The 15,370-nt window shown below is 39.8% G+C and overlaps 1 protein-coding gene and 2 pseudogenes across 1 annotated transcript; 1 reads left to right on the forward strand and 2 right to left on the reverse strand.

The window, feature by feature from the left end:
• Nucleotides 1–4,944: 4,944 nt before the first annotated feature.
• Nucleotides 4,945–6,888, reverse strand: LOC133733215 (UDP-glycosyltransferase 87A1-like). The gene is made up of 2 exons (XM_062160844.1): nucleotides 6,295–6,888; nucleotides 4,945–5,942 (listed from the first exon to the last, which is right to left on the reverse strand). Exons 1-2 carry the CDS (start codon nucleotides 6,788–6,790, stop codon nucleotides 5,077–5,079), a joined length of 1,362 nt encoding a protein of 453 aa, XP_062016828.1. The 5' UTR covers nucleotides 6,791–6,888; the 3' UTR covers nucleotides 4,945–5,076.
• A 3,914-nt stretch (nucleotides 6,889–10,802) lies between these two features.
• LOC133733216 (uncharacterized) lies at nucleotides 10,803–12,376 on the forward strand (annotated as a pseudogene).
• On the reverse strand, nucleotides 12,060–14,606 carry LOC133730306 (UDP-glycosyltransferase 87A1-like; annotated as a pseudogene).
• Nucleotides 14,607–15,370: the final 764 nt, after the last annotated feature.

Consider the following 15,370-nt stretch of genomic DNA (forward strand, 5'->3'; position numbering starts at 1 on the left):
TCTCTGCTTTCAATAATTGTCCTTACAATAGAGTATTCCTCAAGAAGACCATTTAAGATCATAATGATAATATCCTCTTCTGGGATACTTACTCCAACAGACAGGAGTTGATCACGAGCATTTTTTACTTTCTGCAGATATTTTTCAATAGACTCACCACCTTTTCTCATGGTTTGTAACTCAGTCTTGAGTTGCATAATGCTCACTCTTGAGGCAGCAGAAAAACGTTCTTGAAGAGCAAGTCAAGCCTGTCTCGATGTTTTGCAACCAATGATCACATCTACAATATCCTCATCCAAAGTAGCCATAAGCAAACTCATGAGAGCCATATCAGTTTGTTTCCAAGCTTTATAGGCAGCTGTTTCTTCACTAGTGACTTCTCCTTCAGTAGTGAGCACATAGCGAGGAGGAGTTATCTCTGTACCCTCATAATAACCAAAGAGTCCATTTCCAGCAAGAGTTGACTGAAACTGGAAACTCCACTTGATAAAATTTCTTTCACCAAGTCGAATGGTAATGATACTCAATAATGAGTGTACATCAGCATGAGTAAGCCCAGAGGTTCTTTGAGACGCCATGACCATGATTATACTTTGAGTAAACTCACTTCTTCCAAAGAAAATTGTGAACAGTGATTAGCACAATCAATCTTCTACAAACAGTACCAAGATTTCTCTTAAACGATTATGCTCACAACTATGCTCAGAGTTTGTTCATACTGACAAAGATCAACACTTCACAAGCAAATTTTACTCAAATCTTCACTTTATCATACCCTAATTTTGTTTTGCACATCTAATCACAACGCACAGTTCAATCGATATAATTTTTGCTCAAGAAATGATGTTTGCTCCAGTAAACAGTTAGTTCATATTTTGTGGCTCAACAATATAGATCAAGAACACAGATCTGACAAATTTTGAGACGAAAACAAGTGCGATTCACCTGAAGATTCAATCAAACACTTAAGTTGCAGAGACTTAGGTCTTCACGAAGCACAGTACTTGATTCAAGCTCCGATATCCTCCAAAGACTTCAATTGCTGCAAGAACAACCAAAACAACTAGATCTGAGAGTAAGAAATGAACATAGTATATCCTTTCTTGACTAAGAGATGCGGAAGCAAGGTTCACAGGTCCGGGATCTATGGATGCTCTGATACCATGATAACCATAGCAGACAAGATGACCTAGGGTTTTGCAGGAGGAAGAGAAAGAAGGAGAAGAAGAAGATGCAGAGAGTATTTGAGAGAAAAGTTACTAACAGAGTTTGTTAATTTGTTGAAGCATGCGTTACAACCAAGCAAAGAGATCGTACAGCTATTTATACAACATGAGCAGATAGAAACATTAGCTAACTAATCATGCTAATTAACTAGACTAACTAATTAGAGCAAGAATTAACTAGCTAATTAACTAACTAAATGTTCAGCTGCTATCAGCTGCCACGTGTCCTCCTTAATCACTTAACAGGTATGAGCTTCTTTCTGAAATCTTGTTGGATTCGAGAAATCTTGTGGTGAAAGTTGGAAATGAAAATAACTCTGATAACTTCTTGTGGCAGAGTTTTGATTATCGTTGTGACGCATGACGCATAACTACTAGAAATGATGCTGGTTGTGAAGTACAAAAATTTATTTAATATTTGCCGATTTGGCATGTCCAATTTGATCCCCGAAGAGTAAGATGATAAAGTTGTCTTTGATCTGGAAAGAGGGAGGAAGAAGATAAGAAAGAATACATGCAAGAGAGAGAGAGAGAGAGAGAGAGAGTGGGCGAGAATACATCAAAAACTATGAAAGGTCCTTTTGTAAAAAGGTCTTTTTGTAATGTCTCCTAAAATGCTTCATGATCAAAGACTGAGCTAGACTACTACGATAGGCCCATTTCTTCTTTCCAACCTAAAAAAAAAGTTTGGACGATTGTCCTTGACCAACTGCTTGTAACCAGCATCAGTTCCGACTCCCCCAATATAGGGTCAGTCACTCATTTGGGAGTAACCACCTCAAAACTTTCTGCACGTTTTCCTACTATCGCTGGCCCCAATATAGGGTCAGTTACTCATTTGGGAGTAACCACCTCAAAACTTTCTGCAAGTTTTCCTACTGTCGCTGGTGAAACGGGGCCAACATCAATGCCGAAACTCGAAGATGATAGACTGCAAGTTATCTTGGAAATCATCTAGCAAAAGAGAGATGAAGTCTCCCTTAGGCCTCATTTGGTTCGCAGAGTAATTTATTTGTCTTTCCCATGAAAAGGAAAATGAAATTTTTCAAGAACTTTCTATTCCTTTGTTTGGTAACATACGGAAAGTTATCAAGAAAGTTGTTAAAAGGTTTGTGATTAATAAAATAAAATAATATGTTATGAGTAATAAATGCAAGGAAATAAGGGGAGAAAGTGATTCATTTGGAGTTTGGAATGAAACACTTTCCCCCTTACTTTCCCTTCATTCAGGAAAGTATTTCCTTTCTTTTTGCATTCCAAACGCAAGAAATGATCAAGTTTTCTTTCCTGATACTTACTTTCCGTGAACCAAATGAAGTCTTAGTTCCTCTATGAGAACGGGGCATGCCAATGGGCTTGATTGGTTTAGGGAAGATTTCCATCAAACTAGAAGCATCATCAGAAGTCATATTGTAATCAAACACAAAGAACCATGGGCGTAGCTAGCAAATAATTAGAGGGGTCTACTGACCTTCCTGCCTTAATTGCCTATATTAATTATGAGGTTTTAGTTCTATTTCCACAGCTAATTCTTGCAACTTTATTCAGTTGACCCTCCTCTACTTCAGATTTTCTATTGTTTTCTTCTTAACTTTTCTACTACAGTTCTCTAGTCTCAATATATTTGAGCAAAGTACATTGAGAAAAATCTTATTAAAGAGAATTATAAATATGTTAAAATGATTTATAGATCACATTTTCTATGATATTAGATGAGCTTAAATCATAGTTAATTTTGTTATTGAAAGCTGACCTCCCTTGCTAAAGTTTCTAACTACGCCATTGCAAAGAATACAAACCACACGACAGAAAAACTGCACAGTTTGGGAAGACCCAGACACTATGTCCCATAAATGGGAGAGAACGTGGGGAGCTGGGGGAGAACTTGGTGGTTGTGTCCAATGAACACATGTAGTAAAGTAAGGACCCATCTTCTGAATTCGTCAATTTAATGAGGTTTACCCTTTGGTTTCCTGCATAAGCAAATTAACTGAATGAATGATGGTACCATAGGTCCTGAACCCACAAAGATGAGGATAATTCATAATTTAATCAATAAAAAAAAAAGGAAATCAAAAATTGCAAAATTTAAAGAGAAGAGAGAAGAACGGCGATGAAGAGCCATAATTGATGATGCATCAGTGTCGTTTTGCCGTTAGAGAATAGTTGTCCTTCCAATATTAGAGTGATGAAAGAATTGATATTGCAAATTCGAACCCTATCCCTATTACCTAATATATATATATATATATATATATATATATATATATATATATATATGATGCTGGACATATCAATATCAATTTAAATGAGATAATATATATCAGTGTTCTAAAAATCGACCGTCTAGGCGCTGGGCGGCGGCTTCCCGACTCGAGTAATGTGTAATCGGCGGCTTTGGGCTGTTAAGATTTGGAAGGGCGCTGAGGCGGCCTACACGGGTGCCTGGGAGGCCTACGCGGGTGTTTGGGCGGCCTAGACTGTTGGGCTGTAGTGGCTGAGTGTTTTCCAGACAAGCCGGCGAATTTGGAGCTACGGTGAACGACGGCGTAGATCTGGACGAGGTAGTCACGGATGCAATTTGTCGGGTTCTTGGAGTTTTCTTTGAATGCCCAGAAGGTGGCTGCCGATGCAATCTGTCTAATGCAATCTCCCTGATGCAATCTGTCGGGTTCTATTTGAATTTTTCAGACGGTGGTTCTCAATGACTTGGCCGTAGACGAGACCTAGCCTTGAAGAGGAACTCTGGTGTCCATGTAAATTTGTTGGGTTATTTTTTTTTATTTTAGAATAAGTAACTTTATTCAAATGAAAACGATTACAAAATATGGGAATGACCGGTGGTGGACAAATAGTCCCCACTCACTTCCCTACTACTACCATGAGTTACGGGTCTATCATCAACGACGACATCCATGAGCAAAAAGGGCCCAACCCCTAACCAACTAAGACGCCAATTTAATCGGGCTACAGACTTTGAAATCACATGAGCAGCACCATTCGCACTTCTGGAAACATGAAAAATACCTTGAGTACCAACAGAAGCCAATAGCACCTTGACCTTGTCAACCAAAACTCCCTCCGGAGCCAAACAATCATCACTTCCATTCACCAATTGAACAGCCTCCAGGCAATCAGTTTCAACCTTTTCCGGCCTCCATCCATTCTCTAACATTACTTCGATCCAGAGTTCCAGACCCATTATTAATGCCTGCAACTCAGCTGCACATGGCTGAAGACGCCCATGCAACCGTTCCCCCACCGCAAGCACCAACTCCCCATCACCTCCTCTAATTAACGCACCAACCCCAACTTGGGACCCATTGTCAATAACAGATGCATCACAATTGAGTTTCAATCCCCCTGGAGATGGTGGAGTCCAGTCAGTCCACCGAGCATTCTCTGGATCAATAACCCCATTATTCCTCCCACCACTACCCTCTCTCTCTTACACCGCAAGCAAGCTAGTCCAAATGGAATAGCATTGGTCATATATGACTGAAGCAGGTCTAGGTTGATCACCATGCACGACCAGATTCCTTTCTTTCCAATTGCTCCATAATATGATAATTAACAACTTCATCTCATCCATAGTTAAAACTTGTATAGCATGATCAATAAACGAAGAAAAGCTATTCAACGTACCCGGGTCCAATTTCAAATAAATAAAAAAAACACACTGCTTTTGCACTCACAATACTTTTAAAAGCACAATTTATTACACACTCAATTACTTAATTTCATATATAACTGATTATTCTCACAGCACAATTAAAATTGTCTTTAAATTAAGTACAGCTCTTCCAAACTTGGCCCTAGTACAACCTCCAGCAAGAAGATTCAGTTTTGCTTAATCATGTGAAATGTCTCTAATGAAGGCATTGATGTTAGTTTTAGTTGAACCGCCTTCTGCAATGGCACCTTTCCATATCTGCTGGAGTTCACTTGCTCTCCTTCTCATTTCTTTCCCTTCATCATCCTCCAAATCCATAAATTTTTTCACTAACACTGCAATTTCCTCACTTGTCACTAAATGGTTGATTTTCGCCTCAGTACTCTTCACCCTCCACCCAATTTTCCAATCCTCCACAACCACCTTACTATTCATGCCTTGGTCGAAAACTATGGGAAAGGTAAGAAAAGGAACACCTGCAAAAACACCTTCTCTAATTGAGTTCCATCCACAATGTGACCAATACCCACCAACAGAAGAATGACACAACACTCTTAATTGCTCACACCAGGGAACAACTAACCCCATATCACCACAAACCTCTTGTAATCTATGTGTTTCACCGCGAGCCACCCAAAAGAATCGAACACCACTCTTGCGCAAACCAATTGCTATCTCATCCATTTGGGCACCAGAAACTGAAAGAAAGCTTCCCATAGAGATATATAAAACAGAGCTACACGGTTGAGAATCCAACCATTGTAGATGGTTAGTACCAGTAGGACCGATAGCTTTGAAGGAAGGTATTAATGGGCCTATTGTGTAAACTGGAAGTGAGAGTTCTGATCTTATCACATCAATTACTTGGGTTTCAAGCTCATAGATAGAGGTGACGAAGAGATATTGTGCTTTGGGGATCCAAGAAAAATCCTCGAGGATATTGTCTAGAATTTTTGATTGGCTTCCATCAATGAAACTACTAGTGTCCGCTAATCGTATGGAAGAAACTCCTGGGATGTAATCAACACGTTCATTGCCATTTTCTGTCAACAAAGATGCAAATTAAACAACAATTATGCTAAATGTGATTTAAATTGCACCTAATTATTAAAAAGTCACAATTGTTGTGTATGCAAAATAATGAACTTTTGTTGTCAAATTTCTTGAATATCATAAATAAATTTATAAAATGCAAAGTTTTGGTCGAGATGAACTTATTTATCTTAAAGCGAAAAATTATCTCCTATCAGATTTCATATCCCAAATCTCAAACTTGAATACTTTTAATACCTTGAATTCAATTTTTTTTTTTTTTTTGCATGTGTGTGTGTAAATTTAGAGTTCAAAGTGTAAACTAGAAATACCAAAAACAGAGATCGACTGACAGATACTCACCCAACAAGTCAATTGGGAAGTGTCCATTTTGCCGGAAGAGATGAAAATGGTGGAACACGGAGAAAATAGAACCGCACATTGGCCAAAAGGACACCGCAGAAATATTCCTCCGATTGCCGACGGCGATTGCCCAAGGCAGGAAAGTGTCAGCCACAATGGCACTAGGTGGTGGCTCGAGAACCTCCAGGAGCTGCTCAAACGGAGCTTCCATTTTGGTCGTGATGGCTTCAAAGAATGCAACCATGTCGGCTGCACGATCCTTCTCCGATGGGATCACATTAGGGATTGTGGCGAAGCGAATGTTGTCTGGCTTGGCTTCAGACCCGATTAAGCCGAGCCACTCTTCTGTGAGGACGAAGGTTATTAGAATATCACTCTTTTGGGAAACTAGCAAGTTGCAGAGGTTCATCATAGGGTTTATGTGACCCCGGCCGGGATGGGGCATGGCCACTATGTGGCAGACGCCGTTTGGTTCTCTTATGGTGGCGGAATCCATGTCGGAATTCTATGATGATCAGGTTTGCTATGAAGTTTTGTAACAGAGGATGAATGACCAGAAGTAGTATGAAGAAGAAGAAGAAGAAGATAATTAATTGAGTTAAGAGTTTTGGGTGGACCAAGGTCTACAGGTACAATGAGTTAATTCTCGGTACTGTTTGCATGTAGACCTTAGTCCATACTAAAATTTTCGTTAATCGAAATGAATGACCAGACGTGCTATTCCTACCTTCAACCACGAACAGTAATCAACTATTACATGTGGACTATTTCGGTTCGGACATCGGTGGTCTGGTCACTGTGCATGTATCCTGTGTGGACCGAAATCTTCTGTCCCCATTTCCCTATCCCCACCCTGTCCCTTCATTCTGACTGGTTAACAAGGATTAAAAAATGAATATAAAGATTAAAAAATTAAACAAAAGTTTAAGATAATAATTTTTTAATCTATATCAACCAATCAGTGAGGAGGGACACCTATCCCCATCTCATTTGGGGACAGAGGATTTCCTGCCGTGTGTTATGTGTTGTCTGCTTTTTCATTTGAAAGACAGAGCACATGGTCTTGTCTTTGCTTTTTTTTTTTTGTCTGAGAGTACATAGGTCTTGTCAATCACATGCGAATTGAAAAACTCTTCAACTTATATAATTATTGGAACAAAGAGAGATCTAATTTTTCATCAATGGGAGAAATATACACTTCAATTTATATAAGAGAAAAATTCAGTCACCGTATCCAAACTATGCTGCCAAGGCCAATTTGATACCCGAACTCTCAAAAGTATCAATGTGATACCTAAAGACCTATTTTGATATCAACGTGATACTTCCGTCCAAAATTCCTAACGGCTCCGTCTGTTTGCTGATGTGGCAAGGGTAAAATTGTCTTTCTCAACTAATTAATTATTAAAAAATTAAAAAAAAAAATTAAAAAAAAGAAAAGAAAAAAATGAGATCGAGCTCTGTCTCTCTCTCTCTCTCTTTGCCAATCTGATCCTCTCTCCTTTCTATCACAATTGGTTATTTTTCTGGGAATGGATTTGTGGGTTTACAAAGAGTAGCCGAAATGGAGAAAATTTTTTTTGCACCACTGCAAAGCGTTTGTGGCTTATGAAGAACAGTCGAAGCAGCGGGGATCGTCGCCGGTGTCGGCGACAAGGAGGAGGCTCTGATGTCCGGTGCAACCAACTGGGAGACCGGTTCGCAACTCCATCTCCACCTCCGTCGTCGTCCCCACCAAGCTCAGCCACCTCTTCTCCTCCTTATCCTCCTCCACCACTCCCACCAGTAAGCCCCGCCATAGCTGCAGCTTCCCAACCCCAAACGGCGCCGTGACGCCGCGCCATCGGCTGCCGCAGCTCGACCTGGAGCTTCTCTCCCTCAAGAGCTCTGAGTCCTACACCTCCCTCAAGGACCTCCTCCCCTCCTCCTCAATCCATTTTCAAAGATTTGTACTATTTTCCTCCTTCGATTTTGTTTACTTCATTTCAATCTCGTTTCAATTTGCTTGATCCTTCGATAGTATGGATTGGCTTCTGATCGATGTTGAGGCTTTCTTTGGTACATAGGTCCTGGTGCTGGTGGCAATCACCTAATTCGTCGAATTTTCTGAGTTTGTGTTATCTACTTGAGAAGTTTTTAAGATCTTGAAAGAAAAATGGCGGGTTGTTCTTCAAGCTTTGGAGTATCGAATGTTGTTACCAGGTCGAACGACGTGGTTTTGAGGAAGATGTGGGGTCAGAGTTTAGTTTTCGATAGCGTTAGGTTTAGGGGTATTGCAAAGGAGGTAGCTTTGCCAATGTTTTGTGGGAATAGTAGCTTTGGAAATGGGCTGAATTCGTTTTCGGTGAAGAAAGAGTGGAACTTTGTGGTCAAGAGTGTGTTACAGCCTCGGCGTGAAAGGCAATTCAGCTTAGGTGCAGTAACTGTTTCAAATGAGGGAGGTGGTGCTGCTGTAGGAAAGGATACTAGGATTTTGGAGAATGAGGGTGGTTCAAAAATTGATAATGATGGTAATGACGGGGTTGTGCTTGATGGTAGTGGTGGTAATGGGAAGTATCCTAATGGAAAATGAGGCGGCAGAGGAGGAAGTGGTGGTGGTGGTGGTAATGAACTAGTGTTTCTTTCTCCTCATATGGTTTACTGTTTAAATTGCAGGGGTCAGCCTGGCCTCTTGGCTTTGCAATGAAGTCATGCTCTATGCTTCGAGATCATATGCTAGCTGACCCATCCTTTCTTTTCAAAATTGGAACAGAGGTTTGTTGAGATTATTTGTTATACTTTTACATCATTCTTGTAGGTTAAGCCTTTTTGATATAATGTTACACATCATTCCAGTGGCATGGTGGCATGGTGTTCTGTGGGGATTGTTGTACCAGTATACTGTACATGCAAGGCAATTGAGAGGAAAGATGAAACTGCAAAACAGAAGTGGCTTCTTTATTGGGCGGGTTGGGATTTGTATTTTTTATTTTTGTTTTCCTTTCATCTCGAAGAGAAGCAGCCTTGATGGTGGCGGTGGCTGTGCGTTCATCGACGGCTTGGGTAAAGATTAGATTTTTTTTTTTTTTTGTGGTAAATTCTGGGTGTGTGATATTGAGGATGGTTGATGTTATGGTTATTGGGTTTGTGATTGTGATTGGGTGTGTTCACATTTATTTTTGTTTATGTTGTTTGTCTGGAAATTGAATTGCAAAGGTTATGGGGTGAGGCAAGAGGCTGCGGTTTGGCTAGAGGAAAATCCCAAAAGAAGAAGAAGGAGAAGAAGAGAAAGAACAAAAAGAAATGAAAAGGAAAAAAAATGAATTAAAAAAGGGTAAATTGGTCATTTTACATTTTTTTGGGGACCCACGTACTTGCCACGTCAGCAAATAGACGGCCCCGTTAGGAATTTTTGACGGAAGTATCACATTGATGTTAAAATATATGTTTGGGTATCACATTGATACTTTTGAGAGTTCGGATATCAAATTGGCCTTGGCAGCATAGTTTGGGGACGGTAACTGAATTTTTCTCTTTATATAATTATTTACGATCATTTGACAGTTAAATTAACAATAGTGACTGGAGGAGTGTCACAGGGTGCTAAATGTGAGTGACTTATCAAAGTGATAAATGGGTCAAAATTCAATACATGTTTAATTTTATATATTAATTTGGAAGATTAAAAAAAGAAAATAAAAGGATTGGTTTAGTGAAAAAAAAAAAAAAAAACAGTTTCGATAAATGAAGGAGGCACTTCTTTCCAAAAACTTTGTTATGAAGTTCGAAGTTTCCCTATGAGATGAAATATCGGCCAAAAGTATAACTATATATGCTTTGAAAATATCTTAGCTTCTGGAGATTTAGAACCTAAAAATTAGCATTTAAGCATTAACTTGGATTCCAAAGCAAGGAAACCTAGATACTACAACATCAAAGACAAACTCATTGAACCGGTTGTAGGAAGCATGCCGACACTACAGATGCATTATCTAACGAAATCAATTGCAAAGGGCATAACTCTATTGAGAATATATACATCCCACATGGGAAAAATGAGACATTGATTTATAAGGATATGGGCAACTCCATCCATTGCCAATTGGTTTTGGATGTGAACCCTAGATTACTTTATCATGGTATCAGAGCGGGTTATCCACGTGTGCATGCCTAACGCCCACACTGACTCCTTGCATATGGATTTATAAGGGTTTGGGTCACTCCATCTATTGCCAATTGGTTTTGGATGTGAACCGCAGATTACTTTATCAAACTTTTCAGTCCCTGTAAATTTGTAATTATAATGAAGAATTCCCTTTGAAGAAAATCTCTATTTGAAACAATCTTATCAGAACTTCCAAGAAGATAATTAATTTAGGGGTGTGAAATTTGCACACCTTAAATTGAAATCTACACTCCCACTATCTAAATTTAATATATTTTATACATCTTACAACTGCACTTCCCGTTTTGCCCATTTTTTCTCTTCTTTATTTTTTTTTTCCAAGGAAGACAGAACTCTAACACCATTTTCTTCGGGACTAACACAGTCACTTTGTTACCCCCAACATTAACCCAAAAAATGCTTCTTTCTCTAGTTCAAAGAACCATCACGTCCTCACCTTTCCAATCCTCCTCAACCTTCAAGATTCTGAGCCCCACTACTTCTTCTAACCTCCCCAAAAGTCTCTTTCTGGGCTTTGGAATTGAACCCACAACAAATGCCCTTCAAAGATTCCTCCTTTTCATCAAAAGCTCACACTTTGCCAATTAAACCCAGAAACCCCTCCTCACTCTCAATCAATGCTTCTCTGATTGAAGCACCAGTCTTATCGGCTGGTAGGCTTTGCATCTTCTATGCTCTCTTGAAGACTGGTTTGGCTGGATCTCAAGCTAATCCACTTGTCTCAGATTTGAGTGAAAATGAAGGTGGTGGTGTTGGTATTGAGTCTGATGATTTGGGGTTTTCTAAGTGGTTGAACAGCATACAGGGAAAACCAGTGAAAGACGCAGCTGATAGAAGGAAATTAGTCAACAAATGGCATCCTACCACAAAGGGTACACTCGGAAGGAATTACAGGGTACCATCTAAATCTGAAGGGCGGCGTGTTCTAAAAGCCATTAATTGCCTCTTTATTGTCAGATGATGATCACTTTGTAGATGCCACCTCCCACAAGGGTTGTCAGATTAGAAGGGAGACTGCTCATGGAGAAAGTGTGTGTTTCAACAATGTGAGGGCTCTGTTTGATGAGCTCCCAACTCCACACCTAGTTGTGGAAATCACTCCTTTTCCTGCTGGTTCTCTTACAAAAAAGGATTACACCAAAGCTGAGAAATTAGAGAAGGTGCTCAGATCCGATCCCTCTGTTTGAGTCATGGACTTCTCATGATTTCACTTCGACTTTGTACATAGCAAAATATCAAAAAAAAATTCTTCGGGACTGAGTCGAACAGAGCCGAACTAAGAGAATACACAAATCATTGCCACCTTAACTGAAGTGGGATACTGGGATTTGGTTCAGGACTAAGAGTCAGCTCAGAGCTCATGGGATTTGGATTTAGATTCCATTTGAAATTTACCTCATGTATTCATTTTCAACTCTCCAATCTATTAAACCCAGAAACTACAATCCAAGAATTGCAGCCACAAGTGAAGATATAAGTTAATCGTCTCACTTGGTTCCTCAGAGGCATTTCGTCGAACACCTGGAGTGCAATTTTCACCTTCACTGATTGTGTTGATAAAAGAGGCCCTTTGATTTGCTTGCATCGAGAAGGGTCTTCCTTAAGCTTCTTCTTCCGGAGTCTCTTCCACTGGGCCTTCCATAAGCTTCTGAGTCTCACTTTCGGCATTATCATCCTCATCACTGCTAGTGGCTAAAGACCCACTTTCTAGTTCAAAGTCTTGACGTAAAATGTACAAGGGTACGTCCTCATCTTTGGACTAAGCAATTGTTTTCAGAATTAGAAGTTGCAGACAAGTTAGGATGGAGAGAACGAGAGAGATAGAGAACTGGTGGTGATGGAGGAGGGGGATAAAGCGTGATGAGGACAGCCTCATTGAACTGAGTTACATATCTCAAAGAGAAAAAGCGTGTTTCATTTTGGATGGAATACAAGGGTAAAAAAGGAAGGGCAATACATACAATCATAAAATATATTAAATTCAGAGAGTGGGAGTGCAAATTTCAATTTGGGGTGTGTAAATTTCACCTCCCTTTAATTTATAAGGGTTTGCGCCACTCCATCCATTGCCAATTGGTTTTGGATGTGAACCCCAAATTACTTTATCAAACTCTTCAGTCCCTATAAATTTGTAATTATAACGAAGAATTCCCCTTGAAGAAAATCTCTATTTGAAACAATCTTATCAGAACTTCCAAGAAGATAATTAATTTGCTATAAAAATATGCAATTCGCTTAATATCCTCTTGGTTTTGCGAAATTCCTCGAATGAAGGCATTGATGTTTGTTTGAGACGAACCGCCTTCTGCAATGGCACCCTACCATATCTGTTGAAGTTCTCTTGTTCTCCTCCTCATTTCTCTTCCTTCATCATCCTCCAAATTCATAATTTTCTTCACCAACCCTTCGATTTCGTCACTTGTTACCAAATGGTCAATTTTCGCCGCAGTACTCTTCACCCTCCACCCAATCTTCCAATCCTCCACAACCAACTTGCTATTCATGTCTTGATTGAAATTTATAGGAAATGTAAGTAACGGAATACCAGCAAAAACAGCTTCTCTAACCAAGTTCCACCCACAGTGTGACCAAAACCCACCAACAGAAGAATGGCACAACACCCTCAATTGATAACACCGGGGCACGACGAACCCCATATCACCACAAACCTCTTGCAACCTATTCGTTTCACCGCGAGGCACCCAAAAGAATCGAACACCACTCTTGCGCAAACCAGCTGCAATTTCATCCATTTGGGCTCTAGAAAATGAAAGAAAGCTTCCCATGGAGATATACACAACTGAGCTACAAGGTTGAGAATCTAGCCATTGTAAATGGTTAGTACCAGTAGGACTAACAGCTTTAAAGGAAGGTATTAATGGGGCCATTGTGTAAATAGGTAGTGAGAGTTGATGGAGCATTAGGGTTTATTGTGTTAAACTGTTAGGGTTTAAACACATTTAATGTTTGGTTATTTATTATTCTTGTTAATAATCCCTAGTTAATAGGGTTCAGTTGCTTAGGTTTGAATTATTCCTATCCATTTACCACGTTCTTAGGGTTGTTGTTAACGTGGGCTGTCATGTTTCTTTTCAGTTGTAAAAGGCTTGGTTATAAGCCAACATTTGATTATTGAATGAATAAGCTTCAAACTCCCAAATACTTCTGTGTTCTTGTGTTTGCATAGTCTCTGCTTCAACAAGAGTTCCGATCTTAAAACATCAATGACTCGGGTTTCAAGCTCATAGATGGAAGTGATTAAGAGATAATGTGCTTTGGGCACCCAAGAGAAGTTCTTCCGGACACGGCCTAGAACATGTGGATCACTTCCATTCATCATCAGATCCCCAAATCGTGTTGAAGATACCCCTGGGACGTAGTCCACACGTTCATTGCTCTTTTCTGTTAACCAAGTAGCAGGAAGTTAAGCCCGAATGAGAATCAAAAAATGAAAAGAAAAGGAAAAAAAAAAAAAAGGCTAATTCGACTTTAATTGCACCTTTCAACTATACTTAGCTTGCCTCAGTTTGATTTTCGAAAACGTAATGCAGTTTCAAAATATCAATCCAATGTGAAAAACACACTATACTCAGGAAGTTGAAACTTGGAACAACGTTGCAAAAGAATAAAAACAGTGACAAAGACGCTCACCTAACAAGTCAACTGGGAAGTGCCCATTTTCAACCAAACGATGAAAATGTTGGAGGGTGGTGAACTCGGCTGCAGACATCGGCCAAAATGTTGCTGTTCGTATATTTCTTCGGCTTCCTACACCAAGTGCCCAACTCAAGAATGTGTCAACCACTATCCCGGTAGGGGGTGACTCGAGCTGATCCAGGAGTTGCTCAAATGGGGTTTCCATTTAGGCAATGATGGTTTCAAAGAAGGCATCCATGCTGTCGGCACGGCCGGCCTTCTCCGATAGGATAACATTGGGGATTGTTGCAAAGCGAATGTTGTCCACCTTGGCTTCAGAGCCAATGAAGCTGAGCCACTCTTCTGTGATGACAAAGGTGATGAGGATATCGCTCTTTTGTGAAGCTAGTAACTTGCAGAGATTCAGCATTGGGTTTATGTGACCCTGACCGGGGTACGGCAGGGCCACAACATGGCAGACGCTGTTTGGTTGTTCTCCGGTAGATTCCATGATTGAATTCTTTGATCGGACACAGAATGTGCTGGGGATTATGAAGAAGAAGAAACCACCTTCAGACTTCTAGGTACCGCAAAGAACAATTATTATATTGATTGTATGTGCATCAACCTTTACTAACATAGATTATTGCTCCATGTAGTCTTTAAAAATTGAGGGCATCAAACACATGGTCTGAATATGATACCCGTACTGCATGACTAAAAGATTAGATCCGAGACAACTGGTAAACGCGCGCCTTTATATCTGCTTGTACTAGCCAACTTCGCACTCTCCAAAATGTTTGAAAAAGAAATATACAGACGAGAGTACTTTTAGCCTCAAAATAACCAAAAGATGAGAATCCTATCATTCAAGCAATTATTAGATTCAAGAGCAAGGGGACTTATTTACATTCTACATGCAACGTGAAGAAGATGAAGGCTGATTTGCAGTTTGAACCTCCAAGGCCATGTAAATGCACTATGGCACACGACATTTTGACGTAAACTATTAACAATTAAAGCTTGCACTTATGGTCAAGAGAATTGATCGGGGCAGTGTGCTTGGTGTTCAGAATCTTGATAAATATCAAGGTAACATGTTTTTATGATTAATTTGTACTTATAACTAAAAATGAATATATTGTCGGATCGCACAGACAATGTAATAACCAGCTTCCCCAAGATTTTTTACGTCTAATTTTTTTCCTACAACTTACGTAAGAGAGCAAGAAGGTTGCATGCCCACAACTCGAAGAACTTCAATATAAAAAAATT

This window comes from Rosa rugosa, chromosome 2, assembly GCF_958449725.1.
Source record: "Rosa rugosa chromosome 2, drRosRugo1.1, whole genome shotgun sequence".
NCBI classification, from domain to species: Eukaryota; Viridiplantae; Streptophyta; class Magnoliopsida; order Rosales; family Rosaceae; genus Rosa; species Rosa rugosa.